Raw genomic sequence first — 14,529 nt, 5'->3', positions numbered from 1 at the left:
CAGGTACCTGTGTCAGATTGGTACAGATGTAATTAGTGTGTTGTAGTGTTAGGTGGCATTTTGGGAGATACTGATGATATAAAGTTCTGTAACAATCGTCAGACTGGTAAACTGTACTAAAGTGGTGGGTAATGTTTTGGAACAAAACCAGAGAAAAATAAGCCCGCGCTCGTTATATCCCACATTATATATGGTACCAGCTGCTTGGCAATAAGCCCGCGCTTGGTATATCCCATATTGTATGTGGTACCAGCTGCGTGGCAATATAACTGCCCATATATGTATATAAAACAAAAAGACAGTTGTCAGCGCTTATCCTTTAAACTGCATATCTGTGTGTGTCTAGCAAAATGGAAACATGAGGTATTAGTTGATATTTTGATCAAAAGATTTAAGCCTGTATCCCAACGTCAAGGGCACCTCATTATATGCAGGTCCTACACTGACCTATATGCTTTAAACACCATTAAAATGCAGTTGAAATCAGATGCACTCACCTCCCAGGTATAGGGGTTTACATCTAGCAAGGACTGGCTTGTGAGCCACACCCAAATGTGCCTTAAATAGGCTTAATGGACAGCTCCTATGACAAATATATGCGGGTAATGTTTGGGGGTGGAAATATAGATGATTTTTTGGGGGCAGAGCTCATTGGTGTGAACTGAGATTAGCAATGAATGAGGATTTAATTATGAGGGGTCCTTAAAAAATGAACTCTGTTTTATTCTGCAAGACAAGCTTTATAAAGCATTCAAGAAAGCACCCCTTTAATGACAAGTTATACATATCAGGTGATTCAAATACCTATAATTCTTTCCTCTTGACATTAGTATAAATGCAGTGATTTTATGAAGTATTACATGAAAAGAAAATGTAATGGACTAATGTCACACACATAGGTGGACGGGTCAGGAAAGCCCAATAATTGATTCTTACCTAGACTCCAGCAATCATGAAACGGTGTGTATCTCACTAACCCTTATCCCTGCATGTTGGAGCTTGCATATAAATATACCTGTAAACCGTACTATCTGCAGAGCAGTAAGTCCGTATCCTTGGTCAGCAACGACCAGTAAAGAGAGCGGACGGAAGGAAAGTATTCTGCGGTTTCCCTACAAGGACAATCAGGAACTGCAAGCGAGAGGCAGAGAAGTTTGTGATTTCAGATATCAGAAAAGAATGACACAATGTCATGTAGTTTATTCTGCAAAGTGAATATATGACAACAGTGTGTTTTGATTGAAAACCGTGTTTAAGTCTCCATGACCAGTACACGTTCAACGTGGTTAAATATACGTGTAATTAGTGATGAGCACACCTTTCAAGTGTTCAGTATGACTGTTTACGTTACACAAAGCACAATTTATGTACTGTCTCACATTTCCTTTATGGTCGGGAGAGAGCTGTTTGATCAGAGTTAGTTGATACCAACTAGTTGGTGCTGGGGAAAATCTCTGTCCCACAGTTACAGTGTGAAGTTCCGTTGTCATGGAAACGGCTTTGCTCTCACTGTACAACAAGGAAATATACCCCAGCAGTGCGGGGAACAGCCCTGGGGACATGATTTGGTAGATTGGGGGGGGGAGGGGCAGTCAAAACAGATGGGGCGCCTGGCAAAGTATCTCACTTCTTGTTTTTTTAAATTAAAAGTTTGGTTTATATATAGTATAATAGTAACGCTACATGAAGAAAAACTTACATGCAAAATTATAAATTAATTTGCACCCCTCGCATTGTAATGTGGTTTTGTCCAGGAGAAAACTTACACATTATTTACCTTACTTTCCTTTCCTCTCCACTTCTCGTCTTTTCAACTACATTTCCAGAGCAAAAACCATGTAATGTGATGATGCCACTGGAATATCTGAATTTACCAATAATGGTAAAGCATTTGATAAGGTATTTAAACCCCTCATAAGCGTCTATCAAATGCTGGGACGTTCTCAAATACCACAACAGCCCCTGTCTTACAACACTAAGCTCCCTATGGGGTAACACCGATCTCTGGGGTTATTGCTTTGTCTTTGCTTTGTTGCTTTCAGATCTAATATATAGTCTTTAAGGGGGGTATTATATATATATATATATATATATATATATATATATATATATATATATACATATATTTAAGGCACTTTATGGAGCGTCTTGGAGACTTATCTCAGCCACTGCATTTCACAACCCGCTTAAATGATTAACTCGCTCATGTGACCTCTGTTTACTGCGCATTCAATGCACAGTAACAAGTGCCCATAGGACACCACACCTAGTTCTATTATTTTCATGGGTTCGTTACAATATTTCTCTGCTTACTTGCTAAATTCATTTGAAAATCTACAACTATTAAAAACAAAGAAGAATTGTAACATTGTAACTTAAATCTATGTGAATAGTTCTAAAGACATCCATATCTAATATATATAAGCCTAGCGGCGTGTGTGTGCGTGTATGTGTGTGTGTGTGTGTGAAAAACTATTTTCTCAGAAAGGGATCATCCAATTGACCTGAAATTTGGTATACTGACATTATTTGACAAAAAAATTATAATAGTGAAGTCAGTTAACTTCCATCATCCCCCCTTCCCCCCGTGGGAGGGGTAGTAAAGGCTAAATTTACCAGTTGAGGGCTCAAACTCTTGACCGTGTGGGTATTTATTTACCAGAGCCTGTGTTTGGTCATGGATAATTGTATGTCTCATTTTCACGAGTACGGAGAAGCAGTGATGTGAAAGTGCAGGTTATGAATACTGCCCTTCAAGGAAGACTGATTGAGCAAAGCGATAAGGTGTTTAGCAGAAACATTGTGTATCGAGAGGTTTTAGAACAGTAAGACGATGGAGATGAAGGATGTGACGATGAAGATGAAGGATGAGGTGATGGAGAAGAATGATGAGGTGGTGACATGTGGACAAAACCACGTTAAAAAAGGGTGCTTACGTCGCGAAGTAACGCTCTTCCCCTGAGGAGGCCTGGGCTAGCCCCAAATGCATGACAAGAACCTTTTTAACACCTTAAGTAGCTTGATTTGACTAGAATGCATGAGTATCATGCACGGGTTAACTTTTATAGGATATGAATACAGCTCTAAACCAATCATACTCCCTTCTCTTTCAGTCTAGGCACAAGAAAGGCAGAAAAGTGAATACAAATATTTAGTTAAGAAGCTTTCCAGGAAAAAAAATGCTTGATATGAGAAAGTTGAAAACATCAGGGATTTATAATGGGGTTAACGTTTTAAAATGTAACTGAGCTATATATTACCCAAACATAAAGCCATGAGGCTAGCAATCAGCAAACCAGACCGTTCAAGTGGCCAAATGGAACACTTAAGATTAGCATAAAAACGCATCTCTTCTTCTTAGAGCACAGATAGCGACATGTGTTTACTACGATAATACAAGGCGATCATTGCAAGCTTACGGGCTGTACCCTACAGGAACATAGGACTTTTAAAAAACAAAGCAAAAAAAAAAAATACAACTATATGATTTATAATGTTATGGCTCTATTAGAGGAAACTCAGTTTAGAGGTAAAATGAACAAAATGCAGAAAGGATCCGTGGTCCTAAATCTACTTTTTATGAACTTATATAGGCACAGCTCCAAGCTTGTCTAAACACAGTGTGATGTGTGTACCACAAGATGTTCGATGGAACATTCCAGCCAGATAACTGAGCCACTCGCAGAGTTAACACGTTATTTGTTGATGTGAACAACGCTTGTACCCACTTTTAAAAAACCCAAGTCTGGTTTGTGTCTGGATTCCATTGGCAGAGCCGTGTAAGAAAATTAACCACCACACTTCCCAGGTTCCCATCGGCCAAAACAAATCAAATTAAAATACTTGTACTTGTTTTGACATTTTTCTGCACTGAGTCATTTCAAGGGAGAAGAGAAGAAAAAGAAAAAAAAAGTCCATGGGACCTACCGGGGTGATTGCCAGACAAAGAAATCCTGATCAGTTCCTGCAGCAGTAAGAAATTTGTTTCGATATGTAAGTAACCGATTGGTTTTGGAATAAGGAATCAATCTACAAAGTTTATTGTTTTCTTCCAGCTTGGGTAATTTCCCACGCAGACATTGAGTGAGCCTGGCCTCCATATTCTGGATTTCTGTTGAGCCCCCACAGTGGCAAGAAGCCAAGATCTTCTCAAGCCCCCGGACTTGATTTACCATTCAGCACAGTAGAGGAGGTAGGGGCTTCTCATGAGCTAACTATGAGACACATTGTGTCCATTGTCATAAAACTGTCCTGTGTGGGACATCAGGGACACTTCTTAATGTATCACAGATCTGGTTTTTAAATATCACAGAGTCGTGCTGCCCAAGTTACATGAGGGGTAGACAGGGGTACATGTACAATGTTAAGGGCTGTATACTTTTAACAAAAAGCATGTTATATATGGGTTTGAAGCACAGTGGCTCAGTGGTTAGCGCTTTTACCTCACAGCGCTGGGGTCATGAGTTCAATTCCCGCCCATGGCCTTATCTGTGAGGAGTTTGTATTTTCTACCTGTGTTTGCGTGGGTTTCCTCCGGGTGCTCCTGTTTCCTCCCACACTCCAAAAACATACTAGTAGGTTAATTGGCTGCTATTAAATAAATGATGATGATGATGAAGAAACAGTGCTAAAACAGGACACCGATTGTGATGGAATCTTGAACCTTTCGACTCTCCCTAAAGGGAAAGGGCCTCGTTCCTCCCCACCCCCCAGGAGTCAAGTGCTAGTGTTAATAATTACAAAAGTGCCCGTAGGCCCCAGACAACTATATGTTATATAACGCTGTTATATTGTGTGATATTTCAATGACCTTGACATCAATGGGGCTACCCTCCTCTGCCCCCCATGACAGTTATAGTATCATGTGTTCTGGTACATGACAGATATTACTGTGCATGCTATAAAAGTTAGGTGGACTCTTAGTGCAACTGATTAACAATAGTTTATCTTATAACTATAATAAAGAAATAAGATATAGATACCTATGGGGCTCATATGATTATCTGCATGTCCTTAAATATTCAACAACCAGGCTCCGCCCACCTGTAGAGGAGCAGCAGATTAGATACAGTGTTTCCTACGAAATGTTTAACAAATCAGCTCAGGACCTGTAGTCTCATAGACTCAATGGCTGCTGAGGTACCTGCAAAGATTTTTCTGTGGTACTTAACAATAAAAAAGTATCCTTGCAATATTTTTGCAGTACGCGTTGTGACCCCAACCCATTCTGTGCCTTACATTTTTGTGTAATAAACGGAAGCTCAGAGATTTGTGCAGGACGTTGGAGACCTGAGCACAGCGTAATGCAAGAAGGTGACACGAATCTGTTCTTCAGAGCTGGTGGCCTAAGGGCTATACATTATAAACTATAAATTCTGGAAGCCTTAATCCAGCACATCTGTTGGTGGAGAGCCAGGAAACTGCAATAAAAGCTTGTTCAGTCTTCCCGGCTGTCAATCCTCCACTGACAAATTCCAAGTACATTTCTCGGGGGTCCCTAACAGAACAGCAGACAAACAGCACATTATCTAGATTGACAAAAGGCATCACTGTCCCTCTATGTTGTCTGCCCTAAAGGAGTCTTTTTTTTCAGAAAACAAAGTGTATCTCATGCTAAACAAGACCTCTAGGTGTATTAGGACACTACAGGAGTCTGTAGAGATAAAGATGATTATATACAGAGCCTCAGTCTATTCTAACACACAATATTCTGCCACTACAGACTGCACAGCATTAATGTAACAAATTATACATTATCTCTTGATATCTAATATAGACATTGTAACTTTTCCTCGTCTACTCTAAACACAAAGGTTTTGTTTCCAGGGTCACCTTAACTACATTATGGGCCCCCGGGCAATGCAGTGCACTGGGGCCCCTAGATATATATATAAAAAATATATAAAAAAAAAAATATATATATATATATATATATATATATATATATATATATATATATATATATATATATATATATATATATATATATATATAGTGTGTGTGTGTGTGTGCAAAAAAAAAATATATGTATGTAAAAAAAAAAGTGATTATTTATATAATCACTTTTTTTTACACATATATATATATATATATAGGGGCCCCCTTAACTTACCTTAAGTCCGATCCCCTTCTCTTCTTTTTTTCCGCGCCGATTCTCTTTTGCGCTCCTCCGTGCTGTGCTTGCAGTGAATATTCACTGCGAGCACTTCACGAAGACGGGACCAGGGAGGGAGCCGGATCACCAGCTGACGTGACCGCAAGGTAAGTATTTTCTTTTTTTTTTGCAGGATTTTTTTTCAGCGCTGCCTCGGACGGGCCCTCTTGCCCGCAGGGCCCCCGGGCACCTGCCTATTGTGCCCAATGGAAGAGATGGCCCTGTTTGTTACACTTTCTTACTGTCTTTTTGTTGGGTCTATGACATAGAATACACCGACTGGCTACAAAGTATCTACCTGACGTCTAAACTGGACATCACTGTATCCACCCTTATGATACCAGGTCTGGGGTCTGCCAATCACTGACCCCCCTCCCCCCCATATACTCGATCCACACTTCCAGCACTCACTATAATGAAATCTAGCTATAATTTATATTTATTCATATTTGTTCTATATTGATCAAATTAACATCTTTAATGTTTGAACATTCCTATATGGTTACCCTGCCCCTTAACCCTAAATGTCTTGACACTTTTCTACTGTAAAAGGGTAGGTGGGATCAATAATTAGCAGTCATGTCTATTGCTCAATATATCGCCAGATGAGACTAACTGCTGTTCTTGTAGAGACCTGTGGATTATATAACCGCTCTGAAGCAATAGGACAGAGGCAAAAGACATTAACCGGATGTTATTTCTGTGACACAGATTGCAGGACGCTGCTCTATAGCTAAAGGCACAGAGCAGTAAGAGTTCCCATCTGAGACAACCGTTTTCCCTGTAGAGGTTCAAGCTTTCTTTTTCCTTTGCACAAAACATCTTAATAATGGGGGTTTCATTTTTCCATATGCTCTGAGGAAATGACAGGGCACAATTAGCCGCATCAGCTTGTCCGGTGTTCTGTACAAGTCATCAGGAATCCCAGGAGACAGATATAGATTACTATATGTTCCTAATCATGTCGGAATGGGTGAGTCACTTTCACCTGCACACTGGGGATGTCTAATGCGGGCTGAGGATTTTCCTCTGGGCCTTGGCAAACTGCCCGGGCTGTCAAGGAAAATACTGAGGCATAAGCAACATGTGTTTCATGCGTTTGTGCCTCCAAAACACAGCTCCTGCAAAGCAAAACTTGTTTATTCCAATCACAAGGTGCAACTGATGTCTAACATCTGAGATGTCTGATTAAAGCCCCTCTGTACAGCGCAGCCCATGTCACAAGCCCAGCGCTGTGTGTAGCTTCATATTTCTGTGCTGTCAGATGTGTTTCATCCTTCATTGGAGGATCTGATACACAGAGGATTTATATCTGGAGATTTATTCTCCTTTACAGATTTACAGTGCCCGCAAGCTACCATCACCTTTCCTTATACTGTACCTCCTCCTACCCTTATATACCTTCTCTTACATTATATACATTATCTTCCCTCATTTTCCTTCTATATATGTAATCTGACAATGTGCTAAAATGATAACAGATATAGAAAAGATTATTAGAAAACTGGTGCTCAATGCACTTTGATTTGTGAGAATGGCATACCACCCAAATAATGACCCCCCCCACCAGCACTGCTCTAACATCTCACCCAAAATGAAAGCTCATAACGCACATGGGTATAAAAGTCTGCGATCACATGCATTGTATCCGCCAGCTCCCTGGTCCTTCACGTGCACTCTGCATTCGGTTATAGGTGCAAATGGCATTTGAGCTGCACTATATATGACCTGTAATAAATGTATTGCAGGACTATTGCTGAATTAAACAAAGATAGTCTGAGTTTTTAGAACCGTTCCTTGGTATTATCCTCCAATAAAGTTGTAGACAGTTCAGTAACTTGTCCACTCTGTGCCACCGACCTATAGCAGCCTCCAGCTATGTGCCATCGTTATGGTGTGGTGTGTATACATGGTGTTCTATAAGTACTGAAGTCTAGAATTATTTTCACTACAAGACAGTATATAATATCGTCATCAGAAGTATACTGAGTGCACGTGAACATTACCATGAATATTAGAACATTCTGCATTATTTGTCAACTGATTGCTGGATTTCCATCCTAAATTTCTGAAAATAATACAAAGAACATGTTATGGTGTTTTTCAGGCTATCGTTTTAATTAATAAACTCTATGTTCATGGGCCTCTGTCTATTCTAACCTTCTAGGTCTGTTTTGAGAGTTCATTAATAGACATTTTTAGGCATAAGGAAACCATAGGAATTAGGAGACAGCCTTGCTCTAACAGAGGATTCTAATAACACCAGTAAAAGGGGATAGTAAAGGGACTTCTACCCCAAACCAGAGCTCCGCCACCATTTTTTCCAGGGTTCCTCAATTCCTCTTACAGCCCCAGCCTAAAACCCAGGTGTGGGCCAATCACAACCTGCAGTCAAGAGATCGCAGCTTGTCATTGGCACTCCTCTCACGCCTCTGCCTCCATTTAAATGTGGTTAACTTAACTAATTTGCTGACCCAGTATTACATTGCAGCAGTTTTTCTGGGGCCCCTGCTGGGAAAGGGGGAACCCCCAATTTACCACGTTATATTGGACTGTAGTGCAGACTCGAGTCGTACTGTAGAGAACAGTTGGAAAGGAAATTAACATTCCGCATGTTCTTGAAAGCTTGTCCTGTAAGAAGGATGTCGTTCTAACATCAACAAAACTTTTGGCTGTGTCAATTTTTTTCCCTTTTGATGAAAACCAGTACTACAGAGATCTCGCTGGGCTCTAAAAGTCTCTGGCAAGAAGCTCTTTTTTTCCATCGCCCTGCGCCTCGTAGCATTAACCAAGTCTGGTAACTCCGCCAATTCTTTAACCTGTGACTATGGACCAGCCATAGGATAATGGTAATATAGGTGACACAGTAATATAGGCGACGCGGTGCTAGGATGGACGTATTCGCTACAATAATGGCTGCATACAACCAACATATCTCACATCTGTTCCTCAACCCTGAGAAAGACCAAGGTTTGCAAATGTTTCAGCAGAAACACATGGGGAATATTCAGAGTATCCTAAATCAAATCCTAAAAAACTAACGGGCCACCAACATTGTTTAAAGAACAGATGTTACATGTCAAAACACACAATGTTTGACATAAATGGGAAAAAACATATTTTATTAACTATACTGTGTAAAAAAAGAAAAAATGAAGCTTTTAGAAAAACTTCTAATCTCCACGAATCTCAAACAGCATATGTATAGCGTGCATATGACCAGATGTACATGTGACCTATACATTGGTACCTACATCTAAAAAACATTTCCAGAATATGCACATATCTCACACAAGACGCTGCAAAAACGTTAATTCATGCACTTATCTCCCCCCTCACTGGTCTTCCCCGAATCAGAATCGAGCCCCTACAATCTAAGTTGCACACAGCGGCTAGATTGATTTTCCTTGCAAATTGTTTTTCGTCTGCTGAGCCGCTCTGTCAGTCTCTACATTGGTTGCCAGTTTATTACCAAATCCAATATAAAATTCTTCTACTAACATACAAGGCCATCAACAAAATTGCACCGACATACATTTCCTCACTTGTCTCAAAATATCTCCCAACTCGACCCCTCCGTTCTGCACAAGATCTGCTCTCATCATTTCCTCCCATTCTCGGTTACAGGACTTTTTGTGGGCTGCACCCACTTTATGGAATTCACTCCCTCGCACAATAAGACTTTCCTCTAACCTTTAAGCGTTCTCTGAAAACCCAGCTCTTCAGACAAGCTTATAATATTCCTCATCCACCATCTTATCCTCACTGGTTACCCTATTACCACCATTTACACAGTTCACACAAGACAACCTTCTACTGTATGCTACCGTAAAGGGGTGGTATCAGGAAAATACAAAAATCATTTTTCCTAATGTTAGGACTAAATTATTGCATTTTATTGCACCAATTAATCACTGTGGAGTCTTGTGTGATCTCTTCCTCTTTCCAGGAATCCCTGAATCCGCCTCGGTCATGCTCTGTTGTCAGTGGCCTCATTAGCATACTGACACTGACTCTATACAACCACCTAATGAGGTCGTTCTAGGTCATGTTGATTCAGCACTGTCTGGTCACAATGCATACAACATGCACGGCTCACACAGTCGCCTCCCCTACAAGTCCCTCCACCAATCAGCAGCAGGCTCGCTCCTCCTTAAGCCTATTGTATATGAGTATCAGGCATAGTAAGGAGAAAGCAGCTTGATGATTGGTGGAGGACTGTAAGGGAGCGGAAGGTACTGTGTGAGCAGCGTATGACTGACAGCTCTGACATAGAAGCCCAGTAGGCGGGTCTGTGGAGTGTCAGTATGCTAATGAGGTCACTGACAGTCGGCAGAGCATGAAAAGGAGAAGTTAGCAGGGATTCCTGAAAAGGGGAAGAGACACATTGTAACATTATATACAAACAATATTTCATGGTGTTAGGAATATTAGAATGCATTATTCCAGGATGAACATTCTGAAGCCGGTATCATGTGACAGGAAGCTGCCACTGCGTATATCCGCTTCAGAACTGGCACTCTGTGAAATTTAGCGCATTCTCATTATCTATCTGTAATTTAAGCACTTGCTGTATCCATACACGATGCTAGTTTTTCTGATCCTCCCAAGTAACACGGTTTAAAAGGGAAGGAATGCTTCAGCTGCCAGAACACCCTGCTGTGTATCAGAGTATACAATGAACCCTAACATGGCAGAACAATTCACTGTTGTTACAGACCTTTATTTGCATTTATCACATAACTAGAATTACACACACAAACATGTCTCTCTGTGTGTACAAACAACTGTCTCTTTCTAACACACATCAAGAGCTGAAAGACGACCACAAAATGTTAGATATGTAAAACAAACTGTACGTATATGTAGCCCTATATGCCGGCTACGGTGTATCCAACCCACAATTTATTCTGCCTGCTACATTTTTGGCTACACTAGGTAGGAAACCACCTTCTCTCTCCAATAGGATATGTTTAAGTCATTCAACTAGCCAAAATCAGCTTAGCTTTTCTCTTATAAAAAAAAACAAGAAAAAAAAACACATAAATAAACTGTAAAATCCATTAGATTGGCTGCACTGTGCAGGGAACGAGCGTATTCTGAGGGCCTTACCTCAAACACTTCTTCATCCAAGATCCTGGTCCCAAACACAATAATGCCATTGGTGTCGATGATGGAGTGATCGCTGCGGTCCAGCTGTTTCTGTGCCCGCTTCTTGCAGTCCAGGACCAGCGTGACCTGTTTCTTGTGCACGCTGATTGCTATCCGGTGCCACCTGGAACGCAGGGAGAAGGCTCAGTATGAGACATTATACGTCACAGAGGTGTGAAACGCACAGAAGGAACGTGATGTCACCCACCATCGCTGGAGGATATTTTAAAACAATCACACTTGTTAATAAGCAACCTCCCCCACGTGATATATTTACAGGAGCATTTGTCTGTGTTTTTTAATCTACCTTGTGATCCTAGCGCTGGGAATTACTTTGCAACTTTAACAGTTTATGTAGCTAAAATGTGCTTTGTTTATAATGCAAAAGCATTGTCTGCATATAAAGGGCTGATGTAGACTTGGATACATCTTACGTAAAAATGCAGCCGTAAAATGCGGTTAAGAAAAGAAAAGCATAATCCATAGTTGCCTACTCTCTCGGAATGTCCAGGAGACTCCCGAATTTCTGGGAGAGCAGGCAATTCTCCTGAATCCTGGGCAGCGCTGTCAATTAAACGGAAGTGGGGGGGCTTAGTGACATCCTGTGCATCCGTTATGGCCCCGCCCACTGATTTTATTGGTCCAAAAATAGTGATGCTCATTTTGGTGGCGGGGCTAATGAAGCGATTCTTCAAGACCCGCCCCCACACACCCACCTGCCCCCCAGACCTCCCGGGAGAACACTTGCCAATGTTGGCTAATATGACATAATCTAGTATGTGTGCCGAGTCAGCCATCTGTATGGGGCAGGGACTGATGTGAATGATCACATATCCTCTGTACAGCGCTCTGTAATATGATGGCGCTATATAAAATCAACAATAATAATCCCTATAGCTCCCTATATAACAATGGATAACTAGCTCATGAAAGGTCCCCGAAGAGAAGCTTAATATAAAATACACACACATAGATTGCAGGCTGCAATTAAAAACAAAGTATTTATGCAAAGCAATATAAACACTCGTAATATCACTTTTATATGGTTATAAATGCTCTTTATATGTATTACTAAGCACTATTGGATATGTTAATGTATCAGTGAACTTTGCAGAAAATACTTTGTTATTTTGCCATTACCTGAGTCAGCATAACTGTGTATCATATTGAAAATCTTTATCCTCCCTCTCAGCGTCGCAGAAAACAGAGAAAGTGTCTGTACATTTTTATCTTAATTGTCCAGTGGAAAAGAAACAGAAAATGGACAAAAAGGACCCTAGAATCCCAGGTGTAATTACCGTGCAGGACACACACTTATCAGAGGAAATTCTATCTGTTAATGATGTTTAGAACCCTGCAGCGTCTCAATGGTGCAACATTGTAACTGCTGTCAGAGCTAATGAGTCTAATGTACTTTTGGAATGAGATGCCTGGGGATACTAATATTTTCTGGGCCAAAACAAAATAGGCTACCACAAAGGTAAAAATATCAAAATGAATTAAGAGGTAACACTGTATACTAATTAAAGAGCAAGTAAATGCACAATTGGACATTTATTCCAAAGGCTGCCTAATTATTAATTAAAATAAGTGTTTATATTTAAGTACATGGCATTCCTTCTGTCCGATTCCTTTCCTCATAGTTGATGTGTGTAATGCTGATTGTTGGTTGGGGTGGGATGTTATTAGGTTTCTAAAGGGCACAGGGCCCATAGTGGCATTTACCACGTACCCAGAATACATTTACAGTAAAACTCTGTGCCCTTAGTGCTCTTATGGGATGAAGTGAAATGCTCTTTCTTTGTAACAATTGGCAGTTGGGAGGTGTAATAACAGTGTTAAATCTGCAGTCTCCTAGGTAATGGAAACCATCTATACATATTTGTGGAGGACAATCTTTATTTGAGCTTTTTGACCAATTAAAAATTGGTCTACATCTGAGTGAAGTCATTGGATCATAGTGACTGGATAGGCTGCATTCTCTGTGATGTCACTGTTTCCTAGTGACTAGATAGGCTGCATTCTCAGTGATGTCACTAGTTCCTAGTGAATGGATAGGCTGCATTCTCAGTGATGTCACTGGTTCCTAGTGACTGGGGATAGGCTGCACTCTCAGTGATGTCACTGGTTCCTAGTGACTGGATAGGCTGCATTCTTCGTGATGTCACTGGTTCCTAGTGAAGAGATAGGCTGCAGTCTCAGTGATGTCACTGGTTCCTAGTGGAGGGATAGGCTGCATTCTCAGTGATGTCACTAGTTCCTAGTGACTAGATAGGCTGCATTCTTGGTGATGTCACTGTTTCCTAGTGAATGGATAGGCTGCATTCTCAGTGATGTCACTGGTTCCTAGTGACTGGGGATAGTCTGCATTCTCAGTGATGTCACTAGTTCCTAGTGAATGGCTATGTGTACTCGGCGGGTGCAATGTAAATTACTTAACAACTTAGTTGGTTTGGTTATAAACAGACCTCTAGTATATAGGTACTTAAACTCTCCCTGCTTATCTACCACTTACTTCCCATCAGAAAAATTAATGCCACTGAAGAGCGGGTAATCCTCTGGGCCGGGTTTTCCCAAATGATCTTCAAATAGGAACACGGGCGACCTGCCGAGCTCCACTCCAATCTGCTGGATTCCCTGCTCATTGTAAATGGACATCAGGAACGACTGGCTTCCCTTTTTGGGTTTCACAGTTATCAATATGGAGAAGTCTTCAGGAAATGGGGTATCTGTGCAGGAGATATAAAGTATCAATCATCAATGTGTTACATTGTTATCTGGAAAGAATTATATAGCGTTCTGCTATAGCTGAAAGTATCTGCTTCAATGTTTGATGTATACACCTGGCAGAGCATGCCCACATTTTACTGTATTTACTGTACATTTATTACACTTTTGTTGTATTACTAACCCAAACTCTATCGTTTTCTTATGGCTCCCTGCACTGGACACCCCATCAAATATCTTGGGCAACTTAGCCAGTTAAATATTGTACAGAGGTCATAGTAAATATTTTTTCCTGCCTTTGGATGCCGGTGTCAGTCCTATGCCTCTTATCCTGCACTTAATCCCATCTTTTATTGTGCATTCTTTTATTGTCCCGTTCTGTACCTCCTGCCACCTATACATTACACTTCACACGTGATTATTCAGTATAAATTAAACACTGGTAATATTTTAAGTATTGCCCCAATTAATTGCTGCCATCATTAACTGACACATTT

At 40.7% G+C, this 14,529-nt stretch overlaps 1 protein-coding gene across 3 annotated transcripts in view; it reads right to left on the bottom strand.

The window, feature by feature from the left end:
* The window catches only part of COL5A1 (collagen type V alpha 1 chain), a 270,218-nt gene that overhangs the window by 96,928 nt on the left and 158,761 nt on the right, over nucleotides 1–14,529 (bottom strand). For all 3 annotated transcript variants that reach the window (XM_075185732.1, XM_075185733.1, XM_075185735.1), the window contains 2 exons: nucleotides 13,821–14,034; nucleotides 11,267–11,429 (listed from right to left, as the gene is read on the bottom strand). In XM_075185732.1, the coding sequence (XP_075041833.1) occupies nucleotides 11,267–11,429; nucleotides 13,821–14,034 (377 nt within the window). The remainder of the gene's footprint in view (nucleotides 1–11,266; nucleotides 11,430–13,820; nucleotides 14,035–14,529) is intronic.

Source organism: Mixophyes fleayi, chromosome 9, assembly GCF_038048845.1.
Source record: "Mixophyes fleayi isolate aMixFle1 chromosome 9, aMixFle1.hap1, whole genome shotgun sequence".
NCBI lineage: Eukaryota > Metazoa > Chordata > Amphibia > Anura > Limnodynastidae > Mixophyes > Mixophyes fleayi.
This window is presented reverse-complemented; position numbering and strand designations above follow the sequence as displayed.